The sequence below is a fragment of the Lissotriton helveticus genome, chromosome 7, assembly GCF_964261635.1.
Source record: "Lissotriton helveticus chromosome 7, aLisHel1.1, whole genome shotgun sequence".
Classification (NCBI taxonomy): Eukaryota; Metazoa; Chordata; class Amphibia; order Caudata; family Salamandridae; genus Lissotriton; species Lissotriton helveticus.
This window is the reverse complement of record NC_136068.1, coordinates 795,180,522-795,199,455: the sequence shown is the minus strand read 5'-3', so window position 1 is coordinate 795,199,455 and position 18,934 is coordinate 795,180,522. Positions and strand designations below refer to the sequence as shown.

The following is an 18,934-nucleotide window of genomic DNA, read 5'->3' as shown; positions in this document are numbered from 1 at the left end:
CTGATATTATGTAATGTTTAAAAACGTTTTTTGATTGCTTAGAACTCTGTATGATACACCAGCACTGAGATATGCAAAAGATAAAGATTTCCTCCTAATTAAGATCATGGATATACAAGTTCATTTTGGTGAAGACTGTAGAAGAATATAGAGAATCTTTACAGAGGAAAACCAAGTAAAACTCAATGGTACTGCAGCCCTATGTCTCAATGGTATGCTCCCCTCTTAAATGGCATAATAATTGACACCACATCTCACCAGGGATGCCAGCGGTGGTGTAATTTTAGATGCCATCTTACTTTGTGGTAAATATTTTTTTTGAAAATACTCTTACTGCAAAATGTATCCTCATAGATCTCGGTTTGTTCCAAGGTGTCCAGTACCTCATTCAAGATATATGTTCCTTATAATAGATGCACAATCTGAATAAGCAATGCGTGGCTCTTGTCAAACAGATGTGTAAACAATTATTTATTCATGGTTTAGTTTAATGATGCAGATAGTGTCTGAAGAAGTATTTGCCAGGATGAATATGACAGGGACTAATGAAGAGGCAAGATCAATCTCCAACAATGATAACTCTTTGGAGGTAGATGGGACATCTAACAGCTGGCAGCTGTACGGAAGCAGAAGAGAATGGATATAAAAATTAATTGAGGTTTAAGGATCCACACATAATGCTTATCCCAAACAGAATAATAATTAGGGTAAAAACAAACTAAATGTCTCATTTTAAGTTTGACATATGAGACTTCATATGTTAGGGAGCGGAGTACACCATCCTGGTGGACTACTGTCCGTTAGATTTAAGAGATGACCACCAGCTCAACAGCCTCTTTATCTTGAAGGGAAATGCTGTCATGGAAGATACAAAACTTTGGTGGATGTCTGACATCTCTTTTTGAGAACAGTATAAACATTTTTGTTTTTCATGAACAAATGTCCAAAATTGGGAGTCTGTTTTTGAAAAACAAAAACAAATATATTTTTTGTATAATTCTTTTTATTCAAGAAAGCATCAGCAAAAACACAGTACAGAGGTTACTTCAGCGTTGCAGATTCATACATCAGGGGGTTAGAGGATAAACAATACCTACAAATGAAAGGGAACTTCAAGGGGAGAGGGGGACATCAAAAACATAATTTCTGGGGGGTGTACAAATTTCTCCTTTGTAACTATTCCACGGTCCCCAAACCCGTGACCATTTTCGACGGCGTCCCCTTGCAAGATACGTTGTTTTCTCCCTGAACATACACCAATTCATGTTGTTTTCCCACACTTCTGGAATGGGATGTTGTTCCGCTCCCCATAACTGGGCTATATTTCGTTTAGCTAACATGAAGCCCAGAGTAGCCCATTGCGTCTGTGAGTTGTTCAAATCAGTAGGTTCCCATATGTTTAGGAGGCATCTCCTCGCCTCTGGTATCAGGGAGACTCCCAGTACTCTATTTAGAGTGTTGTGTATCTTACTCCAGTATGCAGTGATGCATACGCATTCCCAGATTATATGCATGAATGTACCTGTGAGACCACACTGCCACCTGCATAACCCACTATCCGACAGTCCCATGTGCACCAGTTGAGGTCCCGTGATGTAGACCCTATGCAGAATCTTAAGCTGGACCAGTCTCAGGCAAGCTGGAATGGCGACCTCCCTCAGGGACGACAATGCTGTGTGCCAGTCCTCATCATCTAGCTCTACCCCATCTTGCACCCATTTGTCCCTCAACACCTCAAGGAGGTCAGCTCTATGATTGATTAGTTTTTTGTATATCAAGGAGATCGTCTTGTCAGGTAGGTGGCCATCCAGTATCCTATCCTCCAGGGGTGAAACCTCTGGGGGTTCCACATCACTGGGCAGTGCAGAGAGAAGCGAGTGCCGGACCTGTGCATAGCGGAAGTACTCCGAGTTTGCTAGTTCATATTCCACCTGCATCTCCTCAAACAACTTAATCCTCCCCTTTCCCCAGATATCTTTGACCGTTGAGATCCCTATAAGGTCCCCTTTATCAAAACCTTTTGTTTTCCAGAGCCTACCCAACTTCTTGGAGTCCCACAGTGGGGTGGCCATGGTCAGTTTGTCTCTCCAACCCAGGGAACTCGTGGCGTCGTGCCAGATCTGAACTGAATGTTTGGTAGGCCCCGTCAACGTCAGCCTCGTCGGGCGGGAATGCAAGGCCCTGATGTATCTACCCCCAGGGAGAAGACATTTATCCATGGCATATCCAGGGTCATCTATTCTACCATATGTGCCATGGTTAATCGCTGCCAACTGAGAGGCCCAATAGTATCTTTCAATATCCAGGAGGGCGATGCCTCCATCATACCAGGGAAGTGTCAGTTTGTTCAGAGCGATACGGGGCCTGCCCTCCCATAGCAAACTCTGCGGCAGACTCTCGATCTCACGGAAATAACCAGATGGCACAACATCCTAGGTATTCTGCAAAGCGTAAAATAAACAAGGCAGAGCCATCATTTTAAAGAGGGCTGCCCTTCCCAACAATGAACGAGGGAGCCTCTTCCACTTGCAATATCACTCTTGAGCATCTGCAAAGGGGGAAGGAGATTTCGGGCATATCGGGCCGAGGGATCCAGAGAGACAAAGACTCCCAAATACTTAAAACCATCTGTACTGACCTGTATAGGACAGTTTCGAGGAGGGACAGGGGGGTCGCCCCTCAATACAAACAACAAGGATTTCCCCCAGTTGATTGAGAGTCCTGAATTTCTCCCGAACGAGGCAAGGACATCGAAGAACAAAATAAGGGAGTAACGGGGAGAAGTCAGGTAAAGCAGAATATCGTCTACATATAATGATATGTGATCTTCCCACTCGGGGGACCACCGCAGACCCCTAATCGATGGTTCCCAACATATCCAGGCGGCAAGAGGATCCAAGGTCAATGAGAAGAGAAGATGGGATAGCGGGCAACCCTGCCGAGTGCCTCGACCGAGCAGGAAGGGTGCTGAGACTCTGTTGTTTACCACTATTTGGGCAAGCGGTTTAGTATAGAGCAGGCGTACCCATCCAATAAATTCGAGGCCAAACCCGAATTTGGTCAATACAGCCCACAAATAGGGTCATTCAATCGTATCAAAGGCCATTGTTGCGTCAAGCGACGCAATTACCGCTGACTCCCGTAGAGTGTGGACTCTGGCTATGACGCCGTGCAATCTGCGTAGGTTTAGGGACGTATTCCTATGAGGCATAAAGCCCAATTGATCAGGGTGAACTGGACCACTGATGACTTTTACCATGCTGTTTGCCAGGAGTTTGGCCAGAATTTTGGGTTCAGCGTTTAATAAAGATATAGGACTGTACGAGGCACATTTCTTCTTACTTGTACCCTCCTTATGAATCACGACCACCGTAGCCACTCTCTGATCCCTAGGCAGAGCCCCTTTGTCTCTAGAGTCAACAAACATGTCTTTCAAATAAGGTGCTAATTTATCCGGTTTAAGTTTGAAGAGTTCAATGGAGAGCCCGTTGGGGCCCAATGCCTTGCCAGAGTTTAAGGAATGGATTGCTTGAGCAATGTCGTCCGCTGTGAGCACACTATCCATGAACTACCGATCCACAGGTGTAAGACACGGAAGCTGTATATCTCGGAGTAGCAGCTGGGAGTCAGCCTCTGAATGGGGAGAGACCGACGTGTAGACCATCTGAAAGTGTTCTGCAAACCTATCCACTATGTCCTGTGGATCAGTAAGCGATACCCCCTCCTCCGTTAGGAGCTCTGGGACGAGAGGGCAAGCCCAATCCCTCCTGTCCAGCCATGCGATAAGCTTACCGGCCTTATCCCCCAGGTCATAGAGTCTGCCCTAATGTTCCCTACCAAGAGCCTTGGCCCTATCAGTGACCAGTTCTTTGTAGTCGAGTTGTTTCAGGCTCAATAGATGAAGTTTGGCCTGCGTCACTCCCAGTTCCAAATCACCCTTAAGGTCACTAATTTCAGTCTCCAGGGCCACCACCTCCCTCTACTTCTCTTTTTTTGAACCCACTATCAACGATAGAGCCTGACCCCTAATGACAGTTTTAAAGGCCTCCCACAGAGACCGGGAAGAGGACACCGACCCCACGTTATTAATAAAGTATTCGTCTTGTGTGGTAATGATATCTTTGCAAATTTTAGGATTGCGCAGATACCACGGATTGATGGGGGCCACCCTTCCCACGGTACCGGGAGCTACAACTATGTGGACCCACAGCAGTGAATGGTCTGAGATGCCTCGGGCCAGGTGCGTGACTTCTGTTATGTAAGAGGCATGTGCGGCAGGGATTAGACAGTAGTCCAACCGCGACAGACTATCGTGTTCCCTCAAGTGGAATGTGTATTGCTTTTGATCCGGATGGAGCAATCGCCAACCATCAACCAGGCCCATAGCGTCCATGAAATCAGGCAGCCACCGCATCGCCCGCCCCATTTCCCATGGGGGATGCCTGTCCACAACACCAAATACGACTGCATTAAAGTTACCTCCTAAAATTAACAGTCCATCAGGGAGAGCAAGCAGGGCCGACCCCAAATCTGCAAATGTAGTGCCCTGTAGCCTCGGAGGAACATAAATAGACAGGAAAGTGATGTGGCAACCCTTCCATGTGTCTGTAACTCCTGTGTATCTGCCACTACCATCCTCCCATGAGGAAGTAACTGCCAATGGGAACGCCTTACGAATCAGAATGCCCACTCCCCTGGAACCCGATGTGAACCTCGGGTGTGCGACCAATGTGTACCCCATTCTGTGCAGAGCTTTGCATGAGTTCCCAATAAGATGTGTCTCCTGAAGCAGGACCACGTCTGGCGCCTGCCTTTTAAGATACTGAAGAACCACACTTTGCTTGATTTTGTCCCCCAGTCCCTTAACGTTCCGACTCAAAACATTGACTTCCCTACCCCCCACAGTCTACATGGTACAGTTGACAAACCTCCGCACTTTGCCTATCGGACAAGCATATTGTGCTGATGCAACCAACAAACCATCCAACAGATGAAACAAACTTCCCTCCCCAAAACCCTCCACCCCGCTGCCCTGCCCACTGGGCTCCAAATTGCCCACTGAAAAATGCAGAGTGCCTGTGGCCCCAAAAATTCAAAGAGAGAATAGAAAACCTCAGGGGGGTAACAGGTCCTGAGCTCCTGGCCCATGTCCCCAGTCCATGCAACTGTTGGTCCTGAAAAATGCAGAGTCAGCAAATTATCAAACACCTTGCACCCCTAGTGCCCTAGCACAAGTGTCCCATCCCCCCGGATCCCCACCAACCAAGGTCCCCCGTTTCTCCCCAAGGCAGGCCAAGTGTTCAACAGGCCTCAGTTTCCAGGCGGCTGACTGTCTGCATTGTCATCATTTCCTTGGTCCACCGGGGCCTGAGCACCCCGAAATTCAAGCCACTTCATCACCGCCTCCAGTTGATCAAAGAACCATGCCCGGCCCTCCGCCTCGACTCTGAGACGGGCCAGGAACAGCATTGAGTATTTTATGCCCCTTTCCCTTAAATCTCGCTTCACCGACAGAAAGGATCTTCTCTGTTTTTGCACTCTTTGTGTAAAGTCAGGGAAAAGGGAGATAGTGACATTCTCATACCTGAGTAGGGCGCTGACCCTCGCGCTTTGAAGGATAGCATCTCTGTCCTGGAAATTGAGGATTCGGGCCAGCAGAGGTCGCGGGAGCGCTCCCGGTCTGGAACGGCCACCTGGGACCCTGTGCGCTCGTTCTATCACGAAAAACTTACTGAGGCCCTTTGGCTTTACAAAAACAAATATTGACACCTACACCTTGGGAGTTTTCGCCGAGGATGTGGGGAGTCATTAATGTTTTTCTGTTCCTAACTGCGAGGATTTTTCATGGAGGGGATGGCCATAAAAAAAGGACATTACACTGTCCACATTAAATAGGGTAGGCAGTGTAGTTCCCTTTCTCTGACAGCTCCTACTTCAGCAGGAATCTTCAATGGTTGGAGTCAACGGAGGCTCTACCAATTGAAATCTTACAGTCTGCACATCTCTCAATGAGGCAGGTGGACTAAGTTTGGCAGAAAGAGTACAATGTCACGTTTGCAATGGAGTACCATTTCTGCCAACCTCTAAATCATGCACTAAGTCAAAAACTGAGAAAAACCCAGAAGAGTGCACGTAATGGCCAAATCCACGTAAGGTTCCTATGTACCCATAACAAACTTTGATGCAATACTCATTATGAATTTCTTCCATTTTATATTGGCTCTCCATTAGAGTTTTAACAACCTAACTTCAAAGCAAGTTTTTTAACCCCTTCGCTGCAGGGGGTAATTCCCCTGCTGCGCTGGGGGGCGGGGGGCACGCACAGCACCCCCATGCTCATGACGAGCTCAGCTCATCATGAGGCACGGCGCTCCGGTGCTCATGACGAGCTGAGCTCATCACAGCTGCACCCGTTCCCGTGGAACGCTCAGCACAGCAGGGGAATTATCCCTGCATGTGAGCGTTCCACGGCAGCTAATAAGGTTCACAAACCATGGAATGAACCCTCCATTTTCTCAATGGATTTCAGGCAGACACTACAAGTTATAGCACAAGAGGATGTGCATTTGTCCATCTTGGAGCCCATTTTCTGCCCAGCCTAACCTCATGATTTTTATGAGAAAATAGGATCCTGGAACTGGGAGAGCTGCTTCACTACCTGTTGAAAAGCAGATGGTTTATGAATGGGAGGGATAAGCTGCTCCTTTAAACTGGTGTCTCAATTTTTAAATAAAATATTTAAAATTTAATGTTCCAGCCTCCTGGGGTGTGAGACCTCTCTCGCCATTTTAAGTGGGGTGTGGTAACATTGTGTCTACCTACTCTCAGCAGTTTTTTATAAGATATCTCATGTACTGAGACAGCCAGATCCAGTTCACAAACTGTGAAATGGCCAAAGTGACAACAATTACTTAATTTACCAGATTTGAGTTCGTTTTAAAGTGTGCTTCTAAAGTGGGTGATAAAATACATTGTCAATATATTGTTAGAACATTCTACTCTAGTCTATAAGAACTTTGATTTACACCAAATTACTAAAAGCTGACACACATCAATGGGCTCATTCAGCTTGCAAATCAAGTTTGGTGTCAGCCAGAGATATTTGGTTATCACTCTGCGCACCTATTGTTTATGGGTTGTAATGTGAAACACTTATTGTGAGACACCTGGTAAGTCTTTCCTTGATCAGTCTGTAGAAATATTTCCGTGATTACAATTATTTGCATTATTTCTACTCGAGTCACTAATAATGTCAAGAAATGTCCACCCCTTCCTCTAGGCCTCCCTAGCCACTTCTGACATCATCTGGTATAAATCATATTGATAATTCCCAGAGCCCTGTAATCTGCAACTCGACTAGGGTGCTCTTGACTATCTCTAGATGTATCAGAACATTGCTTCACTCCCAGTGATTTAAGTAATGTAAGGCCTGCTAGGATGGGATCCTGGAAAAACAAAATAATGGACACTGAGCTGATGCCCTACAGGTCCCTCTTTACCTGCCTGCTGGCTGGAGGAGAAAGCTGTACTTTTTCACTGGTAACAACCAGTTACTGCAAAGTAGTATCATTAGCAGTCCCCTTGTGGCACTGAGATGCAACAACTTGGGGGAGATTGTTGTGTGTATCATTGAGGGCCAAGGGCATAAGGTACGATTTTATTCCAACCGATTAATCAGGATATTTCACTTACTTTTTCCATGTCATGTGTTGTACTGGCGATGGTCCAAGATAATAACCTTACTTATATATATTGTTAGGTTAAATAGCCTACGGATTTTGAATAAGATGTGTCCAACTAAAAGCCTATTTACTAATTTTTCAAGCATAATATTCTATTTGACTTGTACTACATGTGCCTTTAGTTAAGGAGGCCACGCCTTCTGAGAAGATTTCTCATAGACTCTTCCTGAAACACGCACATTTTAGTACGCCCTCGCCCTTTTCCTTCCACCCAGAGCACTGTAGTCTCTCCCTTATACCCGCTTTAAGCCCAAATGTATATATGTTATTAGCAGACTGATCGACACATTACAGCCGCATAATCATAAATGTTCATAACAATTCATCAAAGAATTTCCACATGCCCTTAAAATATGGTCCAGACAGTTGGAAATTTTATGTCCGCGATCAATTTTTTTCCGTATAGAAAGCTTCAAACATCTCATTCAAACACTCTGCAAATTATTCTTGATCAAGTTAACGATAGACTTTCAGAAATGATGAAATGACTTCAATTGTGCTAACTGGGCTCCCTCCTGCACTTTATGACCTACGCATAAAGGTTCAAAGAAAAGTTATTTTTTTCATTCTTACAGTTTTATGAAAAGAAAACTGGAAACCTTTTTTTGCCTTCTTCTGTTCACTTATTTCATTTACGAGTATTTCATTCACATGGACAGCTGAGTCAACACCCAAATATGCACCATCGAAAGTCAATGAGTTCATTAAGAATATTGTGTTAAAAATTACCTGATATCTTGTTGGTTTGTTGAAAGCATTCTTCACCGTAAAGCTTTCTAAATTTCTAGAAGCAGCTTGATGGCGAATTTTCTGAAATAAAAATACCCATTATCAATGTTTTTTTGCACCGTGCTCTGTAGACACCAATATTTATTTTTTACATATTTTTCAATTCATTAGTCATGAATTAGATGTAGAATTGGAAGCTTTTCCTTTGCTTGGTTTAGTTGCCAGCGCATATAGTCCTGTCAGACACATCTATTACCATTGGACTAAAGACATACCATTGTTTTTATCTTTGGCGAATACCATCTAATAAATGAAAAAGGTACCTAGATAAATAAACGCTTCCGGGACAATGTAAATAAACTAAAACTACCAGAATGTGAAGGAAAAACATGTTTAGCTGTTTGCAACTGACTGGGACAACTTGAGACATCTCTGACAGCATGCTGTCAACACCTACCAAACATCCACATTTGCCTATTGTCCAGCCCCTTGCCGTACATCAACCAGTACCCAGTAAATGCACGACGCCCTTGTTAATGATTCAACTTGCTTTTATTTTGATCGTAGACTGGACCATTTTTGGTTGTCAGTATTTTATTGCTGGTATTTTTCAACGGCATGTCTTAGACCATCTTACGGCCTATGGAATAAGTTTTTTGGAGCATGGCCTGTCAAGGACCCACAAACCTCAGACTACATGCCTCTTTCAGCCGGAGGCAGGGGGCTCCTCGCAGTCTGCTGTGCTTCAGATGTGAGCAGCACATCCTCTAAACACAATTTTGCTGCGCTGTGCCATCTGTTCTTAAACAGACAGAGAGAAACATACTTCAGAAGATTCGCCTCTCTCTCTCTTCTTGTATCATGCACTGACTGCACTCTTTAGACGAGGAGAACAGACAGGATTGGCGCTTTTCTCCTGCTTGACTCCGATTAAGTCTTCATTTATAGCATGGAATACAAATTGTCCCTGCTACAAATATGTCATTTGTTTAGTTCTTGTAATATTACGCAATATCAGAAGGGCTTTCTGATTGGTTATAAATAAATATGCCTCCTTACTTTTGAGATATCTTTTCGGTAGGTAAAATGTCAGAAATGCTCAAAGACACTTATTTTATGCAAACACCTTCCTTGGTACTGTTTTCTAAGAACTCCATTTGTCAGACACTAGCCAGTGACAGGGAGAACGCTTTCCGTTGCATCAATATTTTTTCTGCATATTGTATCGACAGAAGCAAGCTAGCCAGCACCACTGAATCTCATTAAGGTGGTAGGCCCAAGCTACTGAAACTAAACTAAACGAGGTAACCCAAGTTCTTTTTTGGCAAGCTGTTGGTTTAACCATTGAAAACCAGCTCTCTGAGCAATCACAAAGCACATGGCCTATAAGAAAATATACTAATATATTCTACTTTTAATCCAAAAATATTGGCAAAATGTGTTGTCTGCAAACGCCCACTATGGGCTCTTTTTGCCATCTTCCTTTCATTTCTGTCGTTGTTGAATAACATTGCATGCCTCTTTTTCATGAAATAAGAAGTGGGATATTATTTTGATATTTCAACTTAAAAAGTACAAGTCCATATTTAAGGAAGGTTTACCACCCAAGCTGCAACCAAAAAACAATATTTTGTATTTTGAGATGACAGCGGTAACCCAGGGTGGGTGTGAGTGCGGTCCAACACTACAGTGGTAGAAAAGCTCTGCTACACAGATGTATGTTATGCTATGTTTGTTATGTTATGCACATTTGTAGAACAACATATAACCCACGAGTTTATTCTGACGCTGAGCAGGTGTGTGCCTAGCCCAGCCTAAGGTAGGTTGGTTAATTGAAAAGCTAGGTCTTCAGCTTCTTGTAGAATTCAAGAAGAGAGAAGGCAGCTCTGATGTGGTCTGGGAGGTTGTTCCAATTCCACACTCTGTGTGGCATTACATACTCCTATGTTTCCTTTGTAAAAGATTGAAGAATCACCATAATAGTGCAATTACCATGCAAGTAAATCAAAATGTCAACGGTAATACACAATAACCAAAGCAAACATCACACGCTGCTAAGCTGTTAACGTATGAACCTCCTTCTTATTAATTGCTCATGTTTAAAAAACATTGATACCATAGTGAATGTGTTCGACTTGGCCCTTTTTGCAGGGTCATCCTTGAACGTTTTGCATTCCTCCTGTATTTTGTCGGACATGTTTTTGTTGGTTTTATGACTCTGGGCACTTTCCCACTGATGATCAGTGCTAAAGTGCATATGCTCTCCCTATTATAAATTAATGTATGAATTAGTGATTCCATGATTGGCTGGTTTGGTTTACCTGTCAGACCCTAGTACAGTGCACCAGGAGTGCCCAAGTCTGGTAATCCAAATGCTGCTAGTGGGTTTGCAGCACTGGTTGTGCCACCCAAGAAGCAGTCTGTAAAAATGGGTCTAAGGCCTGCCATTGCAGAGCCTGTGTGCAGTCTGGTACTGCTATGCTGACTGGGCAAGTGCACCCACTTGCCAGTCCCTAAACCTTACCTTTTCTTCATATCAGACACCCCTATGGTAGGGCAGGGTGCATTGTACGTATAAGGTAGGGCATGCCGTGGTGTGTGTGGCATGTCCTAATAGTGAATTACAGCCATTTTCGTTTTTAACTTTTGCAAGGCTACCTGTTCTTCATAGGCCAGAATGGACAGTTAGATTATTACATTTTATAATCCTAACCGACTCAGGGATCACAGTAGTAATTCGACTTTAGTATGCCTGAACTCAGAAAGATAAAATACATATTTTAGTGAAGTTGATTTTAACATTCTGTGTTTGAAAATATCACTTTTAGAAAGTATGTATTTTCTTGTCTAACTATCCAAACGCCTGCCTCTGCTAGGTTGTGTATTCCTTGTCTGGAGTTTGAGTGACAGGGCTGGGGGATTCCAGGAGACAGAATGAGTCAGCCCAGTAGCGAATAGAGAGGTCTGCATCTAGATGGGTGGGAGGAGTTGCACCTGGGACCTGAATAGGACTGTTCCTGCCCCCCACAGTGCTGGTCCCACCCCCTGTGGTGCGTCTGATGTCTCTCCCCTGCACTGTGAAAGGAGAGAGGGAATGAAGTCAACAAAGTGCTCCAGTGCTGTGCTTTCCCTCCACAATGCGGGCATCACCTCCTGTGGGGCGTCTGATGTTTCTGCCCTGCACTGTGAAAGGAAAGAAGGAGTCATGTAAACAGAGTGCTCCAGAACTGGTTTGGACTAGGCAAAGGCCCCTTGCCCTCAGAGGACAAAGAATTTTGTGGTATAAATATTGAGACCCTGATCCCAAGAAATTAGATCACTTTTGGACTACAAGAAGAATCCTTTGCTGAGGAGAGGAAACTGAAGAGAGACTATCCATAAGCTGAAGTGCTGCTTGGGGGATTGGCCTGCAGTGGTTGCCTGACTGCCAAAGAAAGAAGAACGGACTTTGTGTGCTCTTTATTCAACTTGTGAAGGATCTCCAAGGGCTTGAGAAAAGTGATTGCCTCCTGCTGAAGTCTCAGGGACAACAGACTTCAACCCCCAGCTCCCCCAGATTTCTTTGGAAGTACCTGCTGCTGTTTTGGGCCTTCTGAGGGACTGCATGTCGCAAGGAGCTGGAAGCGCGACTCAAGAGGAAGAAGCGCGTCGCCGTCGCAGCCACTGCTGATGCCGTTGCATCTCTAAACAAGGGTGTCGCCACTGTAGCTGATTCATTGCACCGATCGAGAGAAGCGCCTCGCACCGAAGAAGAAGCGTGATACCGTCGCAGCCGCTGCATCTCTGAACAAGGATGTCGCCACTGTAGCTGACGCATTGCACCGCATCGAGAGAAGCGTCTTGCACTGAAGAAGAAGCGTGTTCCCATCGCAGCCGCCGCATCTCTGAACAAGGATGTCGCCGCTGTAGCTGACGCATTGCACCGCATTGAGAAAAGCGCCTCGCATCCACGGAGAAGCGTGCCGCTGTCGGAGCCGCTGTCGTTGCATCTCTGAACAAGGGTGTCACCACTGCAGGTGTCGCATCGAGCGGAAGCGTCTCGCATCGAAGGAGAAGAGTGTTGCTGCCAAAGCCGCTGTCGTCGCATCTCTGAACAAGGGTGTCGCCACTGCAGCCCACGCATCGAGCTGAGACTTCTCACAACATCGGAGAAGCGTGCCGCATCAGGCAAAACTTGACGTCTTTATATCTTTGCACCGGATTTTGCCGCATTTCCATCGCTGCAACACTTTCGTGGCCGGTGTGTCGCATCTTAAGGTACATTGACTTAAAGTGTCGCATTTTAAGAACTAAAGAGAACTAAGCTAAAACTACCATTTTAAGTATAGTATTTTGGATTTTTGTCGTTTGTGGTCTTGTGTTAAATCTATATAAAGAATACTTATTTTGAATATACAACTTGTGTGGTGTCCATCTGAAGTGTTGTCACTGGATTACTGTATGTGTTCACAAATGCTTTACACACTGCCTCTGAGATAAGCCTGTCTGCTCGTGCCAAGCTACCAAGGGGGTGAGCAGGGGTTATTTTAGGAGTGTACCCCCTTACCCTGACTAGAGGCAATGGTCCCCATTTGTCACAAGTACCTACCTGTGCCAACTAGAGACCCCCAAATCTAACAGAATGTTATAATAATTTGCATTTAAGCTGAACATATTGTGAGCTATAATTATTAAATTCATTTTCTATGTAACATAAATTTCAGTAACAAAAACTAATTAGAACTCATTTTACATTGTCAGAATTAGGATTTTCAAATTGAGTAAGTACAGTCAGGCTATTTTCATTTTTATATGGCTTACTGAGTGAAGGAGAAAATATATGTATGTGTTATCTTGGTATAAAGCACTAAAAGATATTACATGAAAGATTTCCGACTCATTTTGATTGGTTAGTAGCAATAAACTTACCCGTGCATTTGAATTCAGCATGCCCATTTCGAGGTCATTCTCACAGTTTTTGGCCTTTGATTTGCACAGTTTAATGAGGCACATTTTTATTCTCATTATGAGATAATAAAATGATTTTGGGCTTGGCACTAGGTTGTAAGGAGCTGGAAGAGTCCTTCCTTCATCAAAATATGATAACCAAAGCTTTGCTCTTGCAAATTTCCATTCTACATCAGCGTCCTCCTAGAATAAAAAAAAATATCTTGTTAATTGTTTCCAAAAGCAATGTATCTTGCACAATTACAATTATCTCAGCCCTGCAGATGGCTGTCGGATTCTAGAGAACAATTATTGCATTTATTAATCACCATTTATTCGCAATCATGAGGTATTATGTTGAACACTTAGACAAATTAACTCAATTAAGGAAGGTTGTGCAAATCTGGCATAATGTGATATTATGTTGATGTCTACTGTCTAATACACCGCAGACGTGGGATGCATTCACTGTTTGTAAATGTAATGTATTGGGACCTGACCACAGAACTTAAGTATAAAAGAGTTCAAGATGTTTAGATCACCTCAGTTGCCAGCAGTTGAGGTTATAGGACCGAACTCTCTTATCGTCTGGTTCTGATTGTAACCTCTCTCTGCGTGCGTTTAGTTCCACAGTATGTATTTAGTACCACAATGAATCATACTACAGAGAAGTGAACAATTCATAGCAGTTAAATGCATGTGTGACTGTGAGGAGAAAGGAAAAGAATATCCACTGAAGTAATTTAAAAATGCTCTAACAAATTGAAAATATTTGAATAGAAAAGGAAGATCTCCAATGAACCTCCTCTGGCACTCTTCCAGATTGCAAGTTCCCATAAACCTGCAAAAAATACAGAGACACTCATCTTAGGTATGCAGAACTCACCTCCAACCGCCCCTCAGTTGCCTCAACTGTTTGACTCGCCAAGTTAGTAGCAACTGTGATTTTCTTTACATCTTCTCACAGAGAGGAAATCCCTAGTGAAGAAGGCTTAGCTCCTGTTGAACAACATCCACTCCACAACACCCCGGGTGTCAACCCTTAACCTGTAGGACAGCAAGCTGGATGTCTCAGAAGGCCAAACCAGCAACTGTCCATGCCGGTAACCACAGTGGGGCGGGGCATGGGGGATGTCGGCAGAATACGGAATGGGATTTATTTTAATTTAACTTTTTCCGTCATCTGTGGGCTCATCCCCTGCCCCACCGCCCCAGCGTGCTTACCTGCACTGGCCGCTGCTAAGTCAAGCATGTGTGGAAAGTTGCCATGTGGAAATGCTGATCTCTATGATTATCAGTTCGTTGAACAACAGTTCTCTATGTGGGGTGAGAATCTAGAAACAGAAGGATCACAACATCTCCACCCAATTGGAAGACTTCCCAACATTGATAGAGCAACAGACGTGAATTGCGAAATTGCAATGGACACACCTCCAAATATTGAGGGAGGAACATGGTCATGCAGCTCATACAGAATGTCTTAGATAGGGTCAACTTGAACCTGCACTAGCAAGTCTGGTGCCTAAGGGAAGTAGTAGTCAATAACAAACTCTGAACCCCACTAACCCACATGCTACCAGTGCCAAATGCTATATGGTCTCAGTATTGTGTACCCAGGGTGAAGGATGACCTTCATGCTTCAAGGAACTGGACAGCAATTACCACTCACATGCAGATTTCACTAACCAGTCACTGTCCCATCCCCACAAAACACAACCCTACTATTTTGCGTATCCATACCTCTGACTAAGGGCCCTATTTAGATTTCAGTAGACAGGTTACTCCATCAGAATGGTGAAGGATATCCCACCCACTGAAATATAAATCCCATAGAATATTATGGGATTTATATTACAGCCAATGGGATATCGGTCACCATTGTGACAGAGTAACCTGTTTGCCAAACTCTAAATCAGGCCCTATATACAGAACTTGTTTTTTTAGAAGTTTCAAATAATCATCCATTAATCTTCTCGTGTATGCCTGGAGGTGGGTGCATGTGGGTAATGTTACAGAATGTGTTGTAAAGTCTTGATTATGTGTCTTCAACTTTTGGTCACAACACATAGTCATTTATGTAGTGACATGGTCACAGAGTCTTAACAGAGTCACAATACATCCAAGTACGTTTAAAAAGATAAAGATGTATATAAATATATTTTTAAAATAAAAAACAAAATGGGACACCGGTTTTGGGTATATGTTTGTTTTAGTTGTGTAGTAAACAGTAATTGTGGAGGAGAGAAATACCCAAAGTAGAGTCATCTTCAAGGGAAGTGGGCCAAACAATAAGCACATTAGGGCTATCATGGAAATGACTCTATACATTGTCCAGTGGAAAAAATTAAGAAACATAAGGAAAACATTCAAAGCAAAAGTAACAAAAATGTCAGAAGGTCCTTACATTATATTCAAAATCCAAGCTATGGCTAACTCAAGCATCACCACTGTAGTGTGCTCATCCTCCGCCCAAAATTTCTTTGCTTGTGACCGTGTCACTCTCTGGGCAGATGGACCATCCCTGTTGTTTTTCTCTACATTCTCCTGATGGGTGGTGCTTTTTCCCTTCATTCTGGTGAATGCCTGAGGCCCTAGGTCTCTTCCCACCTGCCATTGCTTTTCCTTCTTTCTTTATGGATTCGCTCACAGAAGAAATTGAAAATGACCAGAACATACAAGGGCAGATGTAAGTTTTTCTTGAACATAACAAATTACACAATGCCATTATTTCTGCTGCGATTGTTACTCATGCCGAACCCCTCTACCAAAGTACATTGAGAAGAGGTCCCAGTACACGTTTACTTGTAAGAAAAAGATAAAGTAAAAATTAAAAAAACATAAACATGAGCCAAGTAAAGTAGTAATGTAGGTACACTGTTATTTAATCACAATGGACTTTGCATGAACAATACATTGCTCATTTGAAGGTACACAAGTTGGTGCCCCAAGGGGTGAGGGAGAGGTAGGGAGTGCGAGTTGGTGTGATAGCATGCAAGGATGGAGCGTTTTGCAAGATCAAAGTGATGGTCAATCGCCTATTATTCCGAATACAAATACAGATAAATTGCTTCCATGTGGAGCCAGAAAACAAAACACATAAATGTTGAACAATATTCAGGTTGCCATGTTTAGATGGCCCTCATGATCGTATTATAACTGAGGCATGTGCTGGCGGAATCATAGGTTGTCAACATTTTGAACCCAACGTAGAAAAGCATAAATGGAGGCCTTACAGGGGGTCTTCCTCAGGATGGAGGAGGGGGCAGAGAAAGTTTAACGGCCTGTCTGTGGATTTGCGAGCTGGGAGCCGGTCTCTTCGTTTCTTCCGTGACAGCTGGGGCTGCGGCAGCTGAGGCTTGTATGGGTCTGGAGGCGGAGCCAATAGCGTACTGCGGCTACGGAGGTCACCGGACTAGGCTCTGGGTACGGATCCAGGCTGCAGCTGCGAAAGTCAGCTTTTAGGGGTCGGAAGGAGCAGATCACGGGACTCCACGGCGAGCGGTCCCCGCGGTGAGCGCTACCGTAACACAGCGTTGCTCCGTCCCCTGCTGTGACCTGGTAAGATGGATGCTGGCAGGGAGTGAGTGTGATTACATGGATTCTGACTCCACCGCCTCTGAATTGACATTTACCTCGGGCGCTGGGGTTAGGGGAGCAGCAGCAGTGCAGGGGTTCAGGAGTGATGTTGACTCCCCTTGAAAGCTGAGTTTTGGGGGAGTTGTGAGGGGAGAGTGCCTGCACTGGGTCTCCAAAGGGGGTTAGTCCCTCCTGTAAAAAATCAGTACCAGTTGCGCTCCCAGTCTAAGCCTAAGACCAAAAGTGGTCTGGATTCTACAGAGTGTACGGGAGGGGTGGTCCCCACGACTTCACGCAAAAGGAAGGTCACCAAATGAGGGGACATCAAGAAGTCAAGGGTGTCTAAAGTTACCCGCCCCCCATTAAAAACTACCCCCTCACTTAAATCTTACTTCAAGATAATGGAGCAGGCAGTGATTTCTAAGGAGCCAGTCCCATCCCCACTGCAGAGTCCCCCTTCAATTCTTCTTGAGAACTGCTTTTCTCCTCTCATGAAGCTTTCAGAATTAGAAAAAAGGTACCGGTTTTGCTATCGGGGATAATCAATTAAAACCTCCTTCTTGTGATACTTCTCCTGTGCCAAATCAGTCCTGTGTTTCAGCTACCACTTCTGCTACTATTGACACTGCTGCAGCCACTACCCCGTTTCCACCTGCTTTATCAGCTTTACCAGCACCTTCACATAATGCAGCTAGCGATTCTGATTCAGCAGCAAGAAAGGAAGTATACGAAGGCCTTGTAATGCAGGCTTCGGGGGGGGGAAGAGAACAGACAGTAGCCAGCTGCAGCTTGAGTCCTTGCTTCAGTCCCTAAGGGGTGATCTGCTCTCTAAGTTTGAAATATTGGAGGCAAATCAGAAGGGGATCCATGAGAAGTGTGAAGCCCTAGAGTCGAAACTGGATGATATTTGTGCACGCACTGGGACTCTTGAACTTGAAGTAAAATCCCTTTCAGAATCCGTGCAGGGGATACAAAGGATATAGAGGCCTTAAAAGCTCAAAATTGATCTCTACAGACTGATATGGAGAGGGTTGAAATGCAAGCATGGAGAAATAACCTGAGAATCCTCAAAATACCAGAGGGGGCAGAGAAGGGGGACATTAAGGCATTTGTGTGTAAACTTTTAAGGGAGGGAGTGCTGAAAGACAGAGAAGACATTGATCTCGAGTCAGAGATTCAGAGAGTGCACAGAGATCCCTTTAAGCTGCACCCTGATAGGAAAGCCCCCAGGAAAATATGAGTCAACTTCCAGACGTATATGGTCAAAGAACTGATCCTGAGGAGAGCCTTGACTGAAACAGCATTGCATTATGACTCTGGGCTTTATCAAATTCGCTCCGCTCTTAGAAAAAGAACAGCACAAAGGCAGTGGGAGCTGGGCTCTAGAATGCCAGAACTGAGGAGCTTGGGGGCACAGGTTCAAATAAAATTTCCCGCATTACTGAAAGTAATGTGGAAAAATAAGATGCACAACTTTAGCTCCCCTAGAGATGTAGATGCCCTTTTGGCCCAGATGAGGGGGTAGTTATGATTGTTTAGGGATCCGGTATGCTCCCTTCTAGACATCGATTGAATATGGGGGGAATATGCAACTTAGAAAAAAATATGTACACACGGATAGTATGGGGGTCACGGCTTACTGGGTATAAGCGGGGAATGTATGACATAATATCGACAGACAGAATATCTACATACAAAATTATCGACACAAAAATATCGGAGTTATATCTTCATAAAGGTAAGTACAAAAATATCGGAAAAAAATATCGTAGTACAAAAATATCGAAATTAAAAAAATTGTTTTTTTAAATGTAGTAATAATGTAAAAATAATTTAAAAATACATATAATTAAAAAATATTAAATAAAAACATAAAACATATTAAAAAAACAATAAAGAATACATATACATTTAAAATAAATTAAAAACTCTACATATGAATTAATATATATACTTACTCC

The 18,934-nt window shown here is 43.9% G+C and overlaps 1 protein-coding gene across 1 annotated transcript in view; it reads right to left on the bottom strand.

The window, feature by feature from the left end:
• Nucleotides 1–18,934, bottom strand: part of TRPC7 (transient receptor potential cation channel subfamily C member 7) — a 1,084,504-nt gene that overhangs the window by 72,901 nt on the left and 992,669 nt on the right. Inside the window, exons 8-9 of the mRNA XM_078653219.1 lie at nucleotides 13,380–13,601; nucleotides 8,472–8,552 (exon numbers count right to left, since the gene is read on the bottom strand). Coding sequence (XP_078509345.1) covers nucleotides 8,472–8,552; nucleotides 13,380–13,601 — 303 coding nt within the window. The remainder of the gene's footprint in view (nucleotides 1–8,471; nucleotides 8,553–13,379; nucleotides 13,602–18,934) is intronic.